Raw genomic sequence first — 21,429 nt, 5'->3', positions numbered from 1 at the left:
AGGGATCCTGAAAGGGATACAACCAGGCTCTGGATTGGGAAGAAAAGTAAGGATGGGGAAGCAGAAGTCCCGGGGAGAGAGGTTCCAGGTTCAGCCCTCTGTGGCAGGTTCAGGCCAAGGAATGAGATCAGAAACACCCAAGACGCCACATGAAGGTCAGTGCTCCACTGGGCAGCACAGCCACCTTGGCTGATTCATCAGTCCTGCTCTGAACCAACTCAGCTGCACAGAACTGCTAGCTGTGGGCAAGTTTCTGAAAAATCAAGGACTAGAACGCCAGTCATTGCCTAGAACTTCCAAAGTGTCACAAACACATGGCCTCTTCATGCAAGTCCTCCCACCACTCGCAGGCTGGAGTCTGAGGTCAGGGTGTGAGAGATGAGACCCAGGAGGGCTGCAAAGGACAGTGTGGCCATCACTCTCCCTGACTGCTGCTGCTTTAGGACAACATTGGGCATTGCTTGGCTGGGACACCCACGGCCCCTCTGCCTCCTGCGCGCGCAGCGTTCTCATTTTCCTATCTATGTCAGTGTCAACCTTCATCCCTTTCGTGAAGATACCAGTTATACCAAATCAGGACCCACCCTATGAACTTGAATTTAACTTCCTCACTGTGTAATGGCCCCATGTCCTAATATTATCGTATGCTGAGAAAGGGAGTAAGAAGTCAGGACTTTGAGAAGTCGTTGGCAGGGCAGGAGACATCCGCGGCTAACAGGAGCTATGGCCTGTAACTGAGTCCCTGGAACAGCTGTGAAAGATGAGGTTGAGAGACTTCAGAAATGTTTAGAATGTTGGGGCAAAAGTGACTGAAGAAACAAGTCCATAACCCCAAATCCTCACTGTTACTGGGAGTGGAGTCACCTTAAAACAGGATTGTGGCTTTAGCCAACCCATGTGAAATGAAAGGACCAGGGTGATCCGATAGTACCAAGAGTTGAGGATACCCCCACTGCCACGCAGTCACATTTGAAATGTTGGGGATTTTAAAGAAATTTCTTCTGAATTGAAAGTTGAAGGAAGATTCCCTGGGGAAAAATACCCTAAGATGGGCCTTGAAGAATGAATTAGACACAGACACACGGCTGTTCCGTCAGCACTCTTCTGAGAGTTGTTTCTCCTTGAACGTAGCTTTACTCTAACCTTCCTTTCAATACCTAACTTCAGTTGAGTATCAGTGTCCCATCACTCAACACACCCCCAGGAACATCCTAGATCTCTGACACTCCCAGGCACTTGTTCTCTCATGATTTATTGGTTCACGCCCAGCCATAATTGTACTGCAACCATGCAACAATGGTCATATTCTGGCTCATCCACTCATTGCACATTCCGGTACATTCTGCATCCCAGTATTTAACAACCCATCCAACACATGGTACAAGCTCAATAAATACTCACTAATTGGTTAATAGGTGTAATCTTAGTGATTGATGGGTCAATTGTATTCGCCTTAATCACTTCTGGATTTCTCACTTTCTCAGCGTGAGACTTTGGAAGGAGTTTCCATGGAGTCCCACTCCAACCAAGGCCATAAACAGTCCAAGGGGCAAATGAATGTGACATAGTCTCATTCTCTACAAATGAAACTGCAAAGTGGATTTTGAAGCCTGAAAGAGAAACCTGATTTTTCTCCTTTCATCAGATAGCTCTAGAGCTGCACACAGAAACCCACAGAGCCTGAAGAAGGAACAGTCCGAAGCTGGTAGAACTGCAAGGTAAGACTCCCATTTCTCTGCAAGACTCTGAGGGGCATCAGTTGAGGTCTAGACAGACCCTGGGAAATGTCCCTTGTGAGCTTTGAGCATCAGGGGTGCCCTCTAGCAAGACAGCGCTTTCGGAGCACTTCCTTAGAGAGACAGAATTCGGCCAGCTGAATGGCCAGCTGGATGGTAATTGAAGACTGGGAACAGGTTCATGAAACAGGCTTGGGTCTCTGCACACACAGAGCCACAGAAGGCTGGAAATCCTGTAGGGCACCTTCCGGCTGACCCATCCCTGAATCCAGCACCCTTGGCATACTGTGAAGGTTTACTTATTTGTTTATCAGGATCTTGATTTAGTTGAAAAGCTCTAACTGAACAGCCAGCCTGGTTCATGACATTGTTCTCATAGGCAGTAAAAATGAAGATATCTCTCAGGACATCCATGCTGGGGTCATTTGGTGTCATTTGTTGGGTCTGCAGTTGCATTGTTTTTCAGCCATGCAGGAAGGAAGGAAGGCTGCTCTAGAAAAATGAAAATAGAAAGAGTTCATTTTCCTTGCATCAGAGTACAACATTCAATACAGTATTCATTAAGAAAATTGTAAACAAACATACTTCTGCTTACTTAATTCAAATTTCAGCTTTAGCATTTCTTAGCTGTGTGGTTTTGATCAAATTGGCCTCTTTTGCAAAACGATCATAGCAGTAACACATCACTGAATGGCTTGTCTTAAGGTCACAGCCATGTGAGGCATCAAGATCCAAGGTCGCTGTAGGTGTTGTTGCAAATTCCTCCCCTGGAAAACCTGCTCTTTCTCAGAGAATGCAAGGGATGCTCGGAAGTAGCTCGGATATTTCATCTGTGATAAGTTCTGTGCTGGAAGTTTTCTCACTAATCTCTAAAACACTTTCTGAGTAAGGTACTACTGCCATCCACCTTTCTTTTTTTAAAGAGAGCTTCATTTATTTATTCAAAAATCTTTGTTACAGAGAGAAAGGGATATACAAAGAGAGAGATCCTCTACTCATTGGTTCACTCCAAGTGGTGAAAATAGGCAGGGCTGAGCCAGGCAAAAGCCATGAACCAACAACTTCATCTGAGTCTCCCGTATGAGCTCGAGGGTCCAAAACCTGTACCATCTTCCACTACTTTTCCAGGCACATCAACTGTGTCATAAAATGATAATAAAATAATAAATAGAAAAGATTTTTAAAAATAAATAAATCTTTAAAAAGAAGGAGGAGGAGGAGCTGTGACTATAACTGGTGCCTATATAGGATTCCAGCCCTTCAGATAGCAACTACACCCACAGTACCAGTTCCATCCACCTTTCATTGGTAAGAAGCTGAGAGATTAGACAGTTCACCCAAGGTCATGTAAGCACTAAATGTCAAATGGGCCCAGGGATGTCTAATCTCTTAGTCCTGATCCTGGCCTGCCTTTGAGCTTGAGTACCAGATGGTTAATACTAAATAATGTCAATCCATAGTTGACTGTTGACTCTTTAGACTCTTTTCTTATTATGGTAGTGCTTGGGACAGAAGGGAAAATTCAACAGACCCCCACATTAAACTAACAATTTAGAAAAAGCAGAAAGCAGCCTGATAGAATACTTCTGCAATCCAGGGTGTGCCATATTGTGCCATGGGCTTTGGTTTCCTGCCAGCAAGGAGTGTACAGTTTAAGACCAGAGATTAGACCTACAATCACAATTAACAAGTAAATTATTCAGATGGCTTTTCTCCTAATTTAATGTGATACTTTTCCACTCATAAGGAGAAGGCATATTTGCTCATAGGCATTAAAAAGGTAAGAAATTCTCCAGGACCAGGTCATGAGAGGTCAAATCAGGATCTCATCTGAGGTTTCACTTCCAAGTGGTTCCCATCTCCAGTGCTCAGAGTAGAAGCTGTGTGCTAGTAAAGATTTGGACACGACCATCATCTCCAGTGACCTGACGTGAACACAGATAAACAGATTTCAGCAAAAGGTGTCCGTGGTCCTAATCCCACAACAGCACAGACTTGATCTATGAAGAGATGGGAAAGTATGCTCACTCCCAGTCCACTTGTCCCACAGCTCCTTCCCAGGAGGAGAGGAGGTTATCTGTGCCTACTCAGCAAACTCAACCTAGCAGATTGCATTATCTGCAACAGGGGCCTACACAAAGCCACTACCCCAGCCATAAGCAAGAGTCCTCAGGAACTAAAAAGCCTTAAAAAAAACCTCAGTCTTGAAAATCCAAACCCATAAAAAGAATTAACACATCCTAAGAGCAAGGACTCCCAGGAAAGCAGGAAGCTTACTTTTACAGTACCATGGAAGGTGGTTTCATTGCAATAAAGTTGAAGTTAAAGCTGGGGATGAGATGAGGTGAATTTGCCATTCTTTTAGAGAGTGGAATTGAACTTTCTCGCCTGTTTTACAGACAGATGCACCATGACTGAGCAAGGGAATACAGCCCTGTACTGTAGCAATGTTCCTGATATTACTGTTCCAGGCAATACCTGTGCTACCCAACCGGAGTACACTGTGGTCTCGGAAAGCACTGAACAGCCTTTGACGGAGACCACTTACCCAGTGCCATCAAAAGTGACCCTGTGTGACCCAAGAAGACCAAACTTGGAGACCCAGAAACCTACGAGAATGTCAGATGCACAGCATCAAGTACCTGGGCTCCAGCATCCCTCAATAACAACCAATTTTGAGTCTCCCCTTGGCGTCACTCAGTACTCAGAGAGAACAACAGCTGTCCAGGCTGTGCCTGGAGACCCTCAGAATCCCCCGAATGTTGTTCCTGGGCCAACATACATCCCAAACCAGTCCCAGTGGAGCATGTCGTTTGGCTCATTCACTGCATTTGATCCCAAGAAATTCATCAATGATGAAGTCAGGACATTAGGGGTGAGTATGCTTTCTTCTCTGTAGTTTGAGGCACTTCATAAACCTTTAGCATACTTAGATGAGGAAGGGAGTGAAGTGGATTTCAAGGGCAAAGTACAAAAAAGGGGCAGTAGTTTCAGGAAGCTGGGTCCAGGACAACCCTGCAGTTGCCAGACTCCCCCCTTTCTTCCTCTCACTGACCAATCATGTCCACAGCATCTGGGGAGACTATAAAACTTGGCTGTCTGGGGCAAGGGTCAGCCATAGTTTCAGTAAAAAGAACATTAACCAGGAAATGAGGGGATCCAAGTTTCAGAATCATCTAGATTTGCTCCTTGACTTCAGCCACATCCCTTCGCCTTTCTGGGATTCGACTTTCTGATCTGGGTTTAAAAGGTGTAATGAACACTTAAATCTCTTCATGTCCGAAATTTTCTGATTTCCATTTAGACCATGGGAATCCTGGCCTTTCCTTGCCTCCACCAGTTTCACTTGGCACCTTGCAATGTTCAGTTCAGTTGCTTTTCATGAGGAAATCAGATCAGTCCTTAGCCCTGTTGGATTCATGGCCGACTCTGAACAGAGAGACTGGCTTGTAATAGACACTCAGTCTATATGTATTCACCCATCAGTACGGCAGACCCTCTGGAAGGAGCTGGAAATTCAGAGGTGCCCAAGACACTAACCTTCCACAACAAGAAAGACCTTTGTCTTAAAATTCCTTTTGGCAAATGCCATAAGATACACACACAAGTTATCATGGACACTCAAATAGAAAAAAAAATCTCCATGGACCCCACGTCCTCACTCCTGCTGGAGGCAGGAGGACAAGGACAGTGTCAGGAAATGGGCAGGCTCACAAACACCCTCCTGTGGTTTGAACACAGTTTGAGTGTGCTTCCATGAGTTCTTGCTATGTAAGCTTGGCTGATTCCCAGTATGGTGATGCTGGGCAGCGCTGGGTCCCTCAAGAAATGGGACCAAATGGAAAATCACTAAGGATATCAGCCTCAAAAATCATTTGCATGTTTCTCATGGGACACCTGATTAGTTCTTGAGAAAGAATTATTATAAAAAGAGCAAGACCAATCCATTCCCTCTTTCTGGCTTCTTGTTTTGCTCTGGATCCATCCCTCTCATCCATTCTGCCATCATGATACTGTCTGTCACGAGGTGACACAGCCGTGGGACACTCGCCGGAGCCAGTACCATGTTGGTTGAACTTTCAGCATCCAAACCATAAGCTAAACAAAGCTCTTTTCTTTAACAACAATTCAGCCCCGGGCATTTGATTATAACAATGGAAAACAGACACATTCACCTCAACCCACCTCTCCTTGTTGATCCTTTAGGAGTGTACAAGGGGATTATACCAAATACAAGGCACTATTTGCAACCCAAACTGACCAAGATCAAACTTTGAACTGAATTCTGTAAAGCAATATCAGCAAGAAAAGTATTGGCTATGAGCACCAAGCAGGATTACAAATGTGTATGAGAACTGCTCAAAAGGTCGATATTAGCAATTAAAATTTTATATTGTGATTGCTACCCTTGTTAATATGGGGCAAATGTTTGTTAACTTTGGCTCCCAATTATTTTAAGGTAGTACTACAGTTGAAACATGGTTTAATTCTATAATTTATGCAGTTAAGTCCTAAATCCATAGATTAATGGCACTAGTAGGATAGAAGCTTGCTTCAATGATGGTGTACAGTAGGGGGTCCTTGGGTTGTTGTGGATTCACCCTCAGAAAGTGGGTCTCATAAGAAAGCTGGTTATATAGGGTAGTGCACATCCTAGTCTCTCTCACTCCCCCTGCTTCCCTGGCTCATTATATGATCCTTCCTCTGTGCATGCTCCACTGCTCTCATCGGAAGATCAAGTACAAGATTGGACAGTCCCTTTGGTTTGGCCTCTGTGGGGGTGGAAATAGCAATGGTGGAAAGTGAACAGGGTGAGGCTACATGGTGAGCTAGCCAGCAGAAAGAGTGGGAAAGCCCAGACTCTGGCTTTATCACAACCCTCATGCAAGGAGTACCTTCTGAAGGTACATCCCCAATGACTTAAGCTCTCTTCCTTACCTCCCCACTTCCTCCCAACAGCACCACCTTGGGGACCAAACCTTCAACACATGAACCTTTGGGGAACATTCAACATCCAAACTAATATCCAAATCACAGCAGAAACAGATAGTTGATATATAGGTTCAAGCACACTGTCTCACAAAGTGACATGCATGTGAAACAAACCAATTCATAGACCCACAGACCATGAGAGCTGGGGCAATCTTCTCCATGTTGGTCAGTTGACCGCTCAGGAAACTGAAGCCCAGAGATGCCAAACGTTACTTCAAGTTTGCAACAACAACAAACACCCTGTCCATCCCAAACAGGAGGGAATCCCAAATTGGAGTCCTAGAAAAGATTTAGATCTTCCTTGACGAAAAGATGGAGGTTTCAGGAGGATAAGAGGCATAGTGTCTCATGCTACCCATTTCCAAGGGGAATTGCAGAGGGAAGACTAGAAAGGAAACAGAGGGTGTGGCAAAGAGGAATAGTGTTAGTGCAGGGTATTGAAACTCCTACCACATTCTGGAACTAGTGTGAAACTTTTAGGAACGTTTCTAGTCAGTAACTCTGCAAGACAAATGCTATTACCCACATCCCACAAACAAGGAAACTCAGGCGAAGAGAGGATGTTTGCCTGAGGTCACACAGCTGGCTGGTGAGACAAGCTCAATTGTCTTGTTCCCAAAACCCGGCTCAGTCAACCTCTCTGACACCTGTGAAATCTGAGTCTGAATGGAAAAGATCCCTTTCTCAGTTGTAAATAGTCTCACCTTTCCTTTATGCCTGTGGTTCTCAAACCTGAGGATGCTTTGGCAGCACCTGTGGAGCTTGAAGACACGCCTACGCATGGACCCCATGCCCTCACTGCTGCTCAGGGTGAGCTGAGCCCCAACACAAATCATACTTAGGAGGATTCAAGGGTGCAGCAGGGGGTTCAAAACACTACTCAGCTACTAAAAGGCCCCCATTCTGTCCTTTCACTGTGACTTGCTCTCTTTCACAGGCCATCCAGATCTTCATCGGCCTGATACATATTTTCGTTGGAGTCAACCCTGTGCTATATGACTACTTATCTGTGCTCGGGGCTTCAGGGTACCTGTTCTGGGGAGGAATCACTGTAAGTATAATACCATGTTGCCACCTTCTGGGACCACCCGGTGGGGCAAGGGGAAAGTGGAGGAAGAAGGGCCATGGAATCCCATTCCCAGGGATAGGACCCGGAGTCAGCTACCCAGCTAACTCTGCAGGTGCAATGAAGGATTTAAGGATCCAACCCCTTCCCCTAACACCAGATCCTCCAGTTCAAAGCTCCCTTCCAAATCCATAAGGATTAATCACATTACATATTTAGGGAGCATTTACCGTTTATAAGAGCTTCTCAAACAAAACTCAGTGATTTCACAGAAAAAACATTGATACAGGTAGGAACATTGACTAGAGTCATTCTACACACAAGAAAGTTAGAAGTGGCTTCAACAGTAATCAGAAATATCACCCACCTGGAAAACAGAGGAACTTTGCAGATTGTTCTTTCTGTGCTAGAACGGGCCTTTGATGTCACAGGTCTCCATCAGTCATGAGATCACCAAATACGTCAAAATCTTCTCCTTAACCTATTGAATTAAGACTTGACATTTTTATGATTTAACGAATCTATTTCATCACTCCTGCTCAATTGCCAATAGCAGCACTGCACTGAGTTAAAAAGTACAACATGTCTTTGTGGCCAAATGGGCCAAACTGGAAACCATAATGCTAATGGAAATGAACCAATCCCAAAAGGTTAGATACTACATGTTTGCCTTAATTTAAGATGATATGATGCTAAACATAACATGTTATGTTATGGATGTTATGTTATATGTCGAATATAAACTAAAATTGAACTGTGAATGGGGGGTCACAGAAAGTGGTTAAGAAATCGCATTTATTTTTAACATGTTGACTGCTCAATACCATGTCAATTAATTCCATAACGAGGTTAATTGTTGCAGATGGTATGTTAGTGCTTTTATTTGACCGGGATGATACTCTGCTGTCTCTGCCCTCAGACCAGAGAGGGTCTACCCAATAAGTAGTTGGACTTGACTGGACTATAAGATGTTGGACTCTATGCTTGGCATATACTTGCAAAGAGAGAATTTCAACTGAACTTGAACTATGGTTATGCAACAAGTTGGAGGAACCCACCATGGGGGGAGGGTGGGGGGAGAATCCCAGATTCTATGTAATTACAACACAATGTAATTAATGAATACATTTAATAAAAAAAAAGTACATGTCAAATATTCATACTTAGAAAGATTTTCATGTTAAATGTAAATTTAAAATTTAGAGAAAAAAACTGTAAACTTGCAGTTTTCTGCTTTGCCCACATCACCCTTCGCAGTCTAAATAGTAGTCAGACAGAAATTCTCAGAGAACTGAGCTGTTTCCTTGGCAAGAGCAGAGCACTCTGAAGCAAGCACACCACAGTAACCGCAGCCAGATTCAAGAAGGTGAGGCGAAGTGTCCATCAGCAAAAGGGAGAAACTGATTTGGGCTGCTCATACACAGAGCTCACTGGTCTTAGAGAGCAGAGGTAGGAGCTGACAACAGCTCTTTCCAGGCCTGTGCCCCAACTGCTATGGTCTTTAAGAATATCTTTTTAAATGTGTGTGAGGGGTAGGTAGGATGACAATTGTGGAACTTTAGAAGATTGGAAAGCAGTCTCTTGTGAGACTTTTTCCAAGAGCAGGCTTGAATTTCTCCCCATTCGTCCCTTCCCAGCTCTAATTATATCTGGGTCGGACAAGAATGAGCTCCTCTTGGTATTGGCAGCTTTCATACTCTGATGACCTTGTTCCAGGGCGACAGCCCAAGTCTAGTTTTGTTTTTGCTTTTTGGTTTGTTTTTTTTTTTACAGGAAAGTGGGTAATACCATTGTTTCCACACTAATATCATTTTGTCCCCTGTAACTGGAGTCAGAGGAAAAACAAAGGGAAAAGCCCCACCCAGACTCCCACCCATCCCAGGTCCCCGATGTGAGGCACGCTCCGAGGGTCCTGCTCAAGCAGTTTTGATAGTTCAACAGTGCTGAATTGCTGTCAATCTCACCATTCCAATCACGATGAAACCTATTCATAATCCACTGGCTGACATAATCTCTTCATGGTTGGGGTTCTGAGATCAGCAGTTCAATTGGAGGGATCTCCAAAGAAATTTCATCTGAGATGATCCCAAACCTGATTCTTCTGCGAGTTTGCCAGCACAGGGTCTGGCACAGTCCATCGCCCCCATCAGCTTATGCACACTCTGGTTGTTGCAATTGTTGGATCAGTTCTATTTCCAGCCCTGTCTTCCACTTGAACCAATGGGTGTTGTAGTCCAGCTCAATCCTACGCACTTCATACTCGGTCGTCATGCAAACCAGTGTGAGCCACAGCCTAGTTGGGGCGACTCCCCATTACTCCCACCAGGCCTGCTCCCTATCCTGGTTCCCATGCATGCCAGTATGTACTGCAGGCTTGTTCAGTCTGTCCCACATCCCATTTAGCTCTCGTACTTGTCAATGGCATTGAAGCCTAGTTCAACCAAACCAACCTACCATCCAGCCCACACACATACTGGCAGGTGCCTTTCTGTCTAGTCACCCCTGCCCGTCCTGGTTTTCGTGCTCTCCAGTGGGAGTGGTTACCCACAAGGGAGGTACCCACTATCTCCCTACTAGTCCACTCCAGCTTCTGGATTATGCACTCTCCAGGTGGTTCTAGCATTTAACTTAACAGAATTAGCCCCCAGTGTCAGCCTCTGCCATCTGATGATTTAGCAAAGTCCAACCAACCCTCACCCACTCTAATTTTTGCTTGCACCAGTCAGAACAGTCAACCCAATCTGACCCTTCCCCAATCTAGCTCACATGAGGCCCACAGGTGTTGTAGCCCTGCCTGGTCTGGACTGCCCCCATCCCAACTCATGCTCTCCAATGGGAATGGTTGTCCAGCAAGGGAGCCCACATTCCTGCCAGCTTTGCCTCCTTCCCCCCGGTTCTCACATGTGCTATTTGGGTGCTACAACTGCATTTGGTACGGCTCACCTCACCTTGGCATTCTTTAATGTGCACTGGTATGTGTTGCAACCAAAACTAACCTGACCCACACTCTATGCTGGTGCTCGGATTCACCAGCAGTTGGTGAATGGATTCATCCTGGTCTGCCCCCACCTATGCCATATGTATGATAATGGGTATCTTCCTCTGGCCTGGTCTGGGTTGCTCCATATCATGGTTCTGGTTCTCACCTGTAGGGACTGTGTTCTGACAGAGGAGTTTCCCAAGCTCCTCCATCAGAACCTCTCCCTATGCCAGGTCTTGCATGTACTGGTGGTTCCCTGAGCCAGCCCTCCTTGCTGGCCTTCAATACAATCCAGTTCTTGGTGTTGGCTGTTTCACCCCAGCCAAGGCCTGTCCATACCCAGACACTGCTCACACCTGGCTCAGGAGGGGCAGAGACCCAGCCTAGTCTGTCCTACATCTACCCAGGTTCTCCAGAGCACCAGGTGGTGCTGGCATCTAGCCTAGCTTGGTGCACCCAGCCCCAGTCCACATTTGTGCCAGGGGAGATTGCAGCCATATCAAGACCAGAACACAGCCCCCACTCCAGCACCCGCACCCTCCCATGGGAATCCCAACCCAGCAAGGGGTACTCTCATAGCTCCCCAACCGAGTCATTCCCAACCCTAGATTGTGCACGTGTCCATGGGTGCTCTGACCCATTTGGTTTAGCCCCTCACCTGTTTCAACCTTTGCCTTCGATGCTGTGGCCTAGTATCCCTGCCTCATGAAGACCAGTTGGGCTAAGAGATTAGGTCAGAATGACCTGTGCTCCATCCTGATTTCTTTTCTTTTTTGTGAGTTGAAGTTTGCTTGGCCCTGCCTAGTCTGCCCCTTTCCAGTTGCAGCTTGGCCCACCCCACATCCTATTTTAGGATGCACCTTCGGATGGTGCTGCCTTGACCTGCCCAGACTGCCATCGGTTCCTTTACCTGTAAGTGACGGTAGGTGCCATGGTCACTCCTAGCTTAGCCCATCGCCACCCCAGCTCGCGAGCTAACCTGTGGAACTTGTATTTCCGCAGGGTTGGACCCACACTTCCCCCACAGACTTTACCCCTGGACCAAGTTCTCTCGCATGCTGCTTAGTGTCTTGACCTGCCAAATGAGAAGAGTCCACTATTCCACCACCCAGTCAAGTAATGGTACCTAGCCCTTCCAGACAGGCCCCCATCCATAGCTTTGGTGTGGACTGGTGTGTGGCAGTCAGTGATGCTCTATGCTAACAGCCCATCTTAGGATTCCTAATTTGGCTAGTGAATCAATCTGGCCCAAATAGATCTTATGGACATTCCCCTCCAAACTTCAGGTCTCAGTCCCCACGTGTGCCCGAAAGTTTCATGACCCTGTTACTGGGAATCACCCAGAATTCATCTCTCACCTACACTAAAACTGACCTTATGTATGGGTGTCTCTAAGCAGCAATTTCATATCCTAAAAACCCCAGAGCTCACCACCTGGCACCATTTGGTGCCAGGCAGTGCCTTTGGCCTGAGTCCCCAGCCTTGGATCCAGCCTGGCAGGAGCATCCCCCACAGTTGCCACACTGTAGGGAGCTGCAAACCACCCCCCAACCCCAAGGCCTGGACCCCTCCAAGACTCATCCTGCCACAAGGTCTTAGCAGCAGGGCGGGTGTACTCATCCTGGGGGGAAGATCTCTCTGGGGCCTGGAGAAAGCCAAGAACTCGTTCACTGCCTTTGGGCAGTGGCTTTGGCCTGAGTCCCCAGCCTTGGATCTGCCCAGCAGGGGCACCCCCCATAACCGCCACCCTGTGGGATGCTGCAAGCCACCTCCAACCCCACGGCCTGGACCCCAAGTCTAGTTTTGTCCCATGCAAGGGTGGCAAGAATACCGTTTCTCGGGCAGACAGCTGGAACACAATAAAGCTCCAACTGTGTGAAAAGTATCACAGCTGGATAACCAAGCAACACCTTCAGCAGGTTGTGGCATACACATCCTCTCACCCTCTGCCACAAACCCCACAAAACTGCCCTTTTTTCTCTAACCTTCCAGCTTCTCACAGTTCTTTAAAGAGTACCTCAAGAGACCAACAAGCCCCTGAGCTCCCCTCTTCACCCTGAGTTCTCCCCATTTAGAATTCCACCTCTATTCTCCCACTTGACATGCCTGGAGGCAATGCGAGATCAAATGGGCAATAAGGGAATTGGGGCAATGATATGTCCATGTAGTGATCTCAAGAAGAATCTGAAAAAAAATAAAAATAATAGTGAGCTTCATGGCATCCTGGAACAAAAATTCAAATTTTTAGGAGAAAAGAAGGTTTTGGCCTAGACACACAGGAATTGGATTATCCTTGGATTTTGCATGGTTGGGGCCCTCACCATTGGGAAGGTGAGGATGTTGATGGGAAGAAACAGATTTACACATCTTGGAAAACAAGTTCTGCAGAACTTAGAGGTGGGTGGATGGCTGTCTTTTTTTAACACACCACTCAACAGCTCATTTGTTTTTGTCCTTTGGTTTTCTTCATCTGTGTAGTTTATTGTGTCTGGATCCCTCTCCATATGTGCTGAGAAAGACCACAGCTCCTGCATGGTGAGTGCCAGTGCCCTCTGTGATGAGCTGGGAGAGTTAGAACCTGACCATCTATTTAAAGGGAGGTGTCACAGCAGAAGTGTGACCTGGTCTTGACCTGGGCTCAGTACTTTTTTAAAGATGTGTTTAATTAGTTGAAAAGCAGAGTGACAGAAAAAGGAGAGGCAGAGATCTTTCATCCACTTATCCACTCCCCCAAAATAACCACGGCAGTCAGGGCTGAGCCAGGCAGAAGCCAGAAGCCAGGATCTTTGGTGTCCCACATGAGTGGCAGGAGTCCTTCACTGCCTTCTGAGGTGCATTAGCAGGAAGTTGGATGGCAAGTAGGGTAGCCAGAACTATCGCTGGCATTTTGATATGTGATACAAGTCACAGCAGTGGGTTTAATCCACAGCATGACACTGTTGGGCCCTGGATTCAGTAATTTTACACACTTTATTCCATTGGTCCTCACACACCTTTACAATTCTATTACCCCCATTTTACACATAAGGAAATGAAAGCACATAGAGGTCAGGTGCTTAGGTAAGATCAAACACAAAGTACCTGGTAGGGATGGGACATGAAACCAGAGCTCTGATTCCAAAGTTAGCCTTTGACCAACAGTTGCCTTTTACTACTCAGAAACTTTGCCCCTTGGAAAACTAAAAAGTACTCCTTTGAGCAATGCCCCAGGTGTGCTCTGAATTCTGCAGCAAGCTAGACCTGGGTGAAAAGATGCGTGCATTTCAGCCACTTTTGTAAGATGTTTCCCACCCTGCTCTGGCTAGATCTAGAATTGAGAGGAATGTTTGCCTTGAATAATTTAGAGACCCAACCAGAATTTCCCTTGCACCCATGGGGCATTGTTTTCTGCCTTAGCATCCAGCAAAGCTTCTGGTCATATTTTTATTTTCATGGTGGCCCCTAAGATACTTGATGATACATATAGACCACTCACTCCCTGCAGACCCATTATGCCTGGTTCAAATCCTCACCCTTCCTCTCACTTTTTCAGCATGGTTTTCCCTCTGTCTTCTTCCTTCTGAATGAGAGGGAAGTAGGAAGTCTGGTGCCCTCTCCAAGAACTTTATCTCTTGGTACCTCCTGCTACCCCTTAAAACCCTCTTGTGCTGAGATCTGACTCCTGACTGAAGTCTCTGCCTCATTCTCTATGTGTCACAGTTGCCCTGACCTTGGCTCACAGGTGGAATGCAGCCTCTTTTTGACTCTTTCCCTGTATCCACAGAAAAGAAGCTTGAGTAGGAGACAGATTGTGAATAACTGGAGGGGGACAATGTCTTAACAGAGATACAGATCCCTTATGTGGTTATGCAACAAGGTGGAGGAATCCACCATGGTGGGAGGGTTTGGGGAGGGGTGGGGAGAATCCAAGTACCTATGAAACTGTGTTACATAATACAATGTAATTAATGAATTAAAAATAATAATTAAAAAAAAAGCAACACTAGGGGTCCAGCACAGTAGGCTAGTAGGTAAACCCTTGCCTTGCAACCACCGTTCTCCTATGTGGGCGCCGATTCATGCCCCAGCCAGTCCACTTTCATCCAGCTCCCTGTTTGTGGCCTAAGAAGACAGTAAAGGATGGCCCAAAGCCTTGGGACCTTGTACCCACATCAGTGACCCAGAAGAAGCTTCTGGCTGCTAGCTTTGGGTTGGCTCAGCTCCAGCCCTTGTGGCTACTTGGGGAGTAAACCAATAGACAGATCTTTCTGTTTCTCCTTCTCTGAAACTTTGACTTTTCAATAAAAATAAATACATCTTGAAAAAAGCAACACTAGAGTTTAAACTCTAATGCCTGCACAGCCAGGCTCCAGGCTCCCACCACAAGGACCATGCTTTTCGCATACCTCCCACCCAAGGCAAGTTTGGAACATCCGCTTATTTCTTCTGCCAACCTGCTCAGCCTCCTTGTCACCAGGATTTCATTTCCTAGCCCTTAACTGCTAAGGACGGTACTTCCCCAAAGGACCATGAACATTGGTTGAAGAATAATTTTCTCACCTCCTCACTACATTGCAACAAACTGGCTTTTCCACCCTGCCTGACCATCTCTCTTTCTTTTTCCAAAATTAAGTAATGAAACTGACTCACTCCCTAAATGCCCACAATAGCTAGGCATGTGTCAGGCCAAACTCAGGAGCCAGGAGCACAGTCCAGGAATCTCATATGGGCGGCAGTGGTCCAAGTGCTTGAGCCACGACCTGCTGCCTTGCCAAGTGTGCATTAACTGATAGCTGGAATCAGGAGTGAGCCAGGACTCAAGCCCAACACTCCATTGTAGGCTGAAGGTTCTTAAACACCGCTCCAAATGCCTGCTTCTGACTTTCTCCTTTCTTCCACGACTCCTCTTCTGTCCTCCTTCCCCAAGGTTTCCCACACACCAGGCTTTGAGCTCTGTTCACCACTTGCTCTTCTTCTACATCCTCCAGGTGAATGGCAGTATTGCTGTAAACATCATCAGCGCCATCTTCTCCCTCGTTGGGATCTTCATTCTCATTACAGACCTGATCGTTTACCCAATGATGATACAGGTGAGCCTCCTGACTTCCAGGGACCTATGCTTCCTGAGGACCAAGAGAGTGACAAAATTATTTCCAGAGCAGGAAGGAAGTGCAGTTTCAAACCATCCCATCATAACAACCCAATGATCAAGAATGATTCAACCCTCCCCTAAACCCTGTGACTGTTACAATCCAGAAGGAACCCTGCCTCATACCCATTCTAGTTCCTGCTGAAAGTAACCCAGGGAGAAAGCCGGAGCAGCTGTCACACTCAAACTCACATGGTCATCTGCCCCCAGGAATTCATTGAGAGTTCCTCTATTGCCAATGGGATGTGTGATGCTAAGTTCTTGTCTGACCTAGGGACAGATGCATAAACATGGATACAGGTGCAAGTCATTTCTTTTAGAAATGATCTTGGAATTCACCAGGGGCGGAAATCCCAGGATAGAGAGTGTGCTTAACAAGCTACTGCTGAAATTTCATCCTTTTGGGACAGTAGCAGTCACCAATAGGCACTCGGTATGTCCTTAGTGTATCTATACATCCACCAACTCCATTCTCCAGGGATTAAAACAGACCCTCCCAGTCCTTCTAGCCCACCATGCATGTGGGCAGAAGAGTCTTTTATAGTCAAAGGAAGTCGTCTGGAAAATTATGGCCCTTGGAAATCAGGCATGGAGATGGCCAGGGTAAAAATCATAGGAGGAGGACATCTGTAGCATTGACATAAAGTAGGCATGAAGAATGAGATTAACAGTAATGTATCCCACAGTTGGCCACAATCGGGCTATCCTCAAGACTAGCTAACTAAACAGGACCCAGGTCCTTAAACTTGAGCTGCATTGCTTCTCAGCCTTTTGGTGAGGGTCAAGTATAAACCTGAGCTGCCTGCAAAGGTGAGTCCCTGTGAAAGAACTTCCTGCCAGCTCTGAGACGAGGCCTGATCCTACTGATGTGACTTCACATTTATAGGACGTGATGGCAAACGACAAACCCAGGTGAGGGGTTGGCCTCTAGAGTCCAACATGCTACAATAGGATACCCAGATGTGGTTCTGGCGAGTCAAGAGCAGCAATCCCTAGTCCATTAGGACCTGTCATCAAAGAGCTTATAAGGGCAATGTAGCACAGGGCTCTGAATCTCAATAAGCATGGACTAAACTCTGGGCTTCCCAAGCTCTGATGCAGAGATGACAGGTGTAGGGAATGAGAGAGGAACTCTGGAGACCTTGCCACTCTATTAGGGTGGAGCCAAAACCAAGACCATACTGGCATACTGGAACTGTGGGATTCCCTTCCTCTTGCCTTGGTTCCCTCACTCTTGAAGCTCTGAGGCTCCTACCAAGAACACCATACAGGCAGGTGTACAGGAAACAGGGGTAGGAAAGCAGCAGCCAAGCAGAGCTGATAACCCTCAACTCTATGTCATCCATCCCTTAACCACAGTAAGGAGCTACAACTCCCTCACATAGGACTTACAGACCATGAGCTAGTTGAGGGGTATCTCAGTTTGGGTTCCTTCCAAAAGGAGACTCAAACATGAGTAGTTAATCTGGGAAAGGAACCAAGTACCAACCTTGATAGCTGTTCAAACAGGAGTGCTCTCCAAAGGCATTAATTTCTTGGAACACAGACTTGTTTGACAATCAACAAAGCACGCTCCAGATATAACAGGTGGGAGCCTCAAGGCAAATAAATATAACAGCTGGCAATTGGAAGTCAGGCCAGTGTGTGCAAATAGGTTAAGCAAGGACATATAGGAGTGTTCACAGGAGCTATTCCAAAGTACCACACAAGGCTCTTGGGCCTTCCACATGAAGCAAGTAGCATTTGCATAAGGTGTTCTACAGGTGTTCACTGTCTTGTTGCTCACCTGCCAGAGGCCAGCTCCAGCCGAGTTCAGAACTCCAGAAGAGTGCATGGAATAGGCATAGAAAGAAAAGAAATGGATCACTACAATTTCAGGATCATAATGGACAATGCAAGGAAGCTGTCCCCTTTATTTATACAGAAGCAGTCACAAGCTCTGGCACAGACTTTTTACATCAAGGTGTTGCATCTACTCAACCAAGAGTACAGGCTCCCCAAGCAGTACAATTACAAAGCTTTCTTTAGGGACAGTTTGACACAGCTTCAAGGAGGGCACAGTTTACAACAGCTCAAGAGGTGAGTGAGGAAGGATTATGCATTCCTTGCTTATCTCAGGTTGCCAACCCCTGCCTGGTCTCCTCAGGTCTTGGCTCCAACCTTGGTGCCACCTGTGACAACCAGACCCTGATCTTGAATTATCTATGGGTTAATAAGGCTGAGGCCTTAATTTTTGGGGATTGGGGCTATTGGCACTAAAGGTCATGTTGGCGATTAGGCCTGTAAGCTCACACAGTTTGTTAGCTAAACAAATAATGCAGGAGCTACAAAGGTGAAAAGAATTGCATTTGGCAATGAGCCATGTTTACTCCATTTTTATTTCAACTCTACAATGGACAACTGGGTATTTCCAAGGATAATTCTGCCAATTGTTTCACCTTAAGGCAGGAATTCCTCAGTAGGCAACACATATTAATCAGTAATACACTTCTACCACAATTCTTATTCTACAACTTACCAGTTAGAGGAGAAAATATATCACAGAGGGGAAAAGATAAAGATCAGAAACAGAAAAACTACAAATATAAATTCTCACTACAACTACGGACTCAATAACCCTAAGTTAGTTTGAAAGCATGTAGTATGATGTTAGTACCAACATTGTTGAGCTCTTCCAGCCAAAAGGCCATAAGAGCAACCGAGACAGCATACATTGTTAAAGGCCCGTTCACCAAGATGTTGTCAGCAACATTAAATCCCAAGCTCACATTGGTTGTAAAAACCATCTTGCAGGGGCAAGCAACAATGCCTCAATAGGTTACAGAATTCTTAACAGGGTGGCCAGGTATTTTTGCAAAGGGAGGTGGAACTGCTTTCCACTGCAAAGGGAGGTGGTTGCAGAGACATCCGCAGGGCCCTACCATGCAGCAGGAAGCTCCCCTGGGCCCTGCCAAACAGGGGAGCTGTTCTCTTCACACCTTCATGTCGTCCACACCTACTGCATAGACCCAGCAATCATCAACCCTCAGATCTAAAATTCTCTACTTTCTATGTCTCCAGAGATATATAATGGCAATTTCTGGTGGTCTCCTCCCATTCGTCCTGCTGGAGTTTATCCTCACTTGTGTAGTCTCCCATTTTGGATGCCAGGCTGTCTGCTATAAGCATTTTCAGGTAAGTATTAGACACTGTCCCAGGAATCACAGCATGTTCTGAGGATCTGGAGCAATGGATCTCCAAAATGGGAAGAAGTAAGGCCTAGGATTGAGTAGTTAAGGTTTGTTGAATACAAACTACCCCAAATTTAGTACCTTCCAACAGCAACCATGTGCTCAGCCAAAGCCAGACTGCATCTAGGTCACCCATGCAGGTGGCAGTGGCCCATGTACTTGGGTTATCTTCTGTTGCTTTCCCAAACATATTAGCAGGGAACCAGATAAGAAGCAGAGCAGCCACAACTCAAACTGGAACTCCACAATGGGGTGCTGATGATGGCAACTTAATGCACCTCACCAGAACACTGGCCTCCCACACCATCACATGATTTCTTCAAAATGTCGCCCAAATTTAACCATGAAAATGCTCCTCTGATAACTCAATCAATTCACCTTTCAGAGACCTCCACCTTTAAACACTATCACTGGATTACATTTCTACCCTCTTAGTATCATTAACCTAAGGTTTTTGAGGCCCAACATGCAAACTGACATCCCAAATCAATAGCCTGAGATCTTAGTGGAACAGTTCCTCTCTGCTCCGCATTGTATCTCATCCTCCAGGATACCCATTTGAGAGCACTGGAGCCATCTTCCACTGCTTTTCTCAGGCCACTATCAGGGAGCTGGATCAGAAATGGAGCCACCAGGACGTTAACCCCTGTTCCTATGGGATGCTGGGACCACAAGTGGCAGCTTTGCCCATCACACCACAACACTGGCCCCTACCTGCTCTCTTTCTTACAGAACTGTTTCACACACAACTAGACGCATCCAAGTTTTTCCATGTAATGATCTCTTTAGTCAAACACAAGAAGTCATTAGATATAGTTTGTCTTCCAGTATGCACCACAGCTCCCCCATATGACATGGGTAGTGGTTTACCAACCCACTATGGCAGGTTTCTCTCTCCTTTCTGGAACCTCCAGGAGTGAGATCATCACGTCCCCAGTCTTTGTAGGAGATTTACTCCTTACTTCTGCAGTTCCCACCTGCCACCCAGTCCCAAAGTCAACACATGGGATACTTTTTTGTTTTTCAACTCATAATAATGAATTTCTGTGTTAATGTTTGTTATTGTTTTGTTATTGTGCACATATATCAATAAGATCCAAGCTAGGTGGCCACTGGGACAATTGCTCCCTTAGCCCATGACTAAGTGGGCTGGGCAGCTCTTGTCTCTGCCAGGCTTGCCATGCATCTGCAGGCTGCTGGGAAGTTGATGAGGGGCTGGATCATCACGGATGGTCACAGATGGACTCACACATCTGACAGTCAGCAAGCTGGTTGTCAACAGGGACAACTGGACTGCTTGTCTCTCACTCCCCAGCAGACCAGGCTGGGCTGTTCCATGTTTGGTGCTCCAAAGAGCCACGAGAGGGAGCAAGCCCCCAAGGACACACACGTCACAGATCTGCAGGTCTCTGCTTGCATCACATTTGCTGATGTCCCCTTAGCCAAAGACAGTCTTGTAACCAAGTGAATGAGGGTCCACCCAAGGATATGGAAACAAGAAGAGGGGCAATGGGTAGCTATTTTCACAGTTCACTGCAGAGGAAGATAATGGCTTTATGTCTTTTGCCTTTCAGGACACACCAATATTTACAACGATGTTCGGTGTCAACACAACCAACACAACCTTCGGCCCTATCAACACTGCCACCGGCCCTGTCAGCACTGCCACTGGCCCTATTAACACTGCCACCACCCCTATCAACACTGCCACCGGCCCTGTCAGCACTATCATCCACCCTGTTGACCCTGCCTCTGGCACTGTCACCTCTGTCATCATGCCTGCCAACACTACACCCGACCCTGTCCACACTGCCACCAGCCTGGCCAACATCACCACCATTCCTGCCTATGCTGTGTACCCCAGCCATGCAGCTCCTCAACCTTCATACCAGAAAGTAGCTGATTTTGCCCAGAGGTAGTTGGCCTATTCCAGTAACAATGAGGTGCCACTGCAGCAGAATCTTTTCTTCTCCCTGAACCTTGCATAACATTGTTTCCATGAACTGTTCCCTCCCCCTCTTCAGTCCTAGTTTCATCCTTATTTGTTATCAATTTTTTATAATTCATAAATACTTTCAGCTCCAGGTGTCTTTGAACCTTGACACCCTGCACGTCCACTTTTCTTTCATTGTTGCTAGTGTGTGTTCCCTGAGGAGAAACCAGTTCTAAATTATTGCCTCAGCCATGGAATCCCTAGAGGTTTAACTCCTGTCCCCTCCCCTGACACTCTAGCCCCAACGCAGTTGCCCCGAAGGATTACAGAGGGCCGTGGTAGTGTGTTGGGTCCCAGCACTCCT

General features: G+C 46.3%; 2 protein-coding genes across 3 annotated transcripts in view; both read left to right on the top strand.

Moving 5' to 3' along the window:
* Positions 1–21,429, top strand: part of LOC131480166 (membrane-spanning 4-domains subfamily A member 8-like) — a 147,005-nt gene that overhangs the window by 84,119 nt on the left and 41,457 nt on the right. The gene's annotated exons all lie outside the window — the stretch shown is intronic.
* On the top strand, positions 839–21,151 carry MS4A18 (membrane spanning 4-domains A18). The gene is made up of 7 exons (XM_058662981.1): positions 839–1,718; positions 4,208–4,611; positions 7,666–7,779; positions 13,253–13,309; positions 15,742–15,843; positions 18,963–19,076; positions 20,707–21,151. Exons 2-7 carry the CDS (start codon positions 4,354–4,356, stop codon positions 21,049–21,051), a joined length of 990 nt encoding a protein of 329 aa, XP_058518964.1. The 5' UTR covers positions 839–1,718; positions 4,208–4,353; the 3' UTR covers positions 21,052–21,151.

This window comes from Ochotona princeps, chromosome 4, assembly GCF_030435755.1.
Source record: "Ochotona princeps isolate mOchPri1 chromosome 4, mOchPri1.hap1, whole genome shotgun sequence".
Taxonomy (NCBI): Eukaryota; Metazoa; Chordata; class Mammalia; order Lagomorpha; family Ochotonidae; genus Ochotona; species Ochotona princeps.
Note: the sequence above shows the minus strand (reverse complement) of the source record. Positions and strands in the feature narration are given on the sequence as shown.

Coding starts and splice junctions, on each gene's coding strand:
- MS4A18 (XM_058662981.1), top strand. CDS start 4,354: ATGTCAGATGCACAGCATCAAGTACCTGGGCTCCAGCATCCCTCAATA. Junction 13,310..15,741: donor AAGACCACAGCTCCTGCATG/GTGAGTGCCAGT, acceptor TACATCCTCCAG/GTGAATGGCAGTATTGCTGT. Junction 19,077..20,706: donor TCTGCTATAAGCATTTTCAG/GTAAGTATTAGA, acceptor TTTGCCTTTCAG/GACACACCAATATTTACAAC.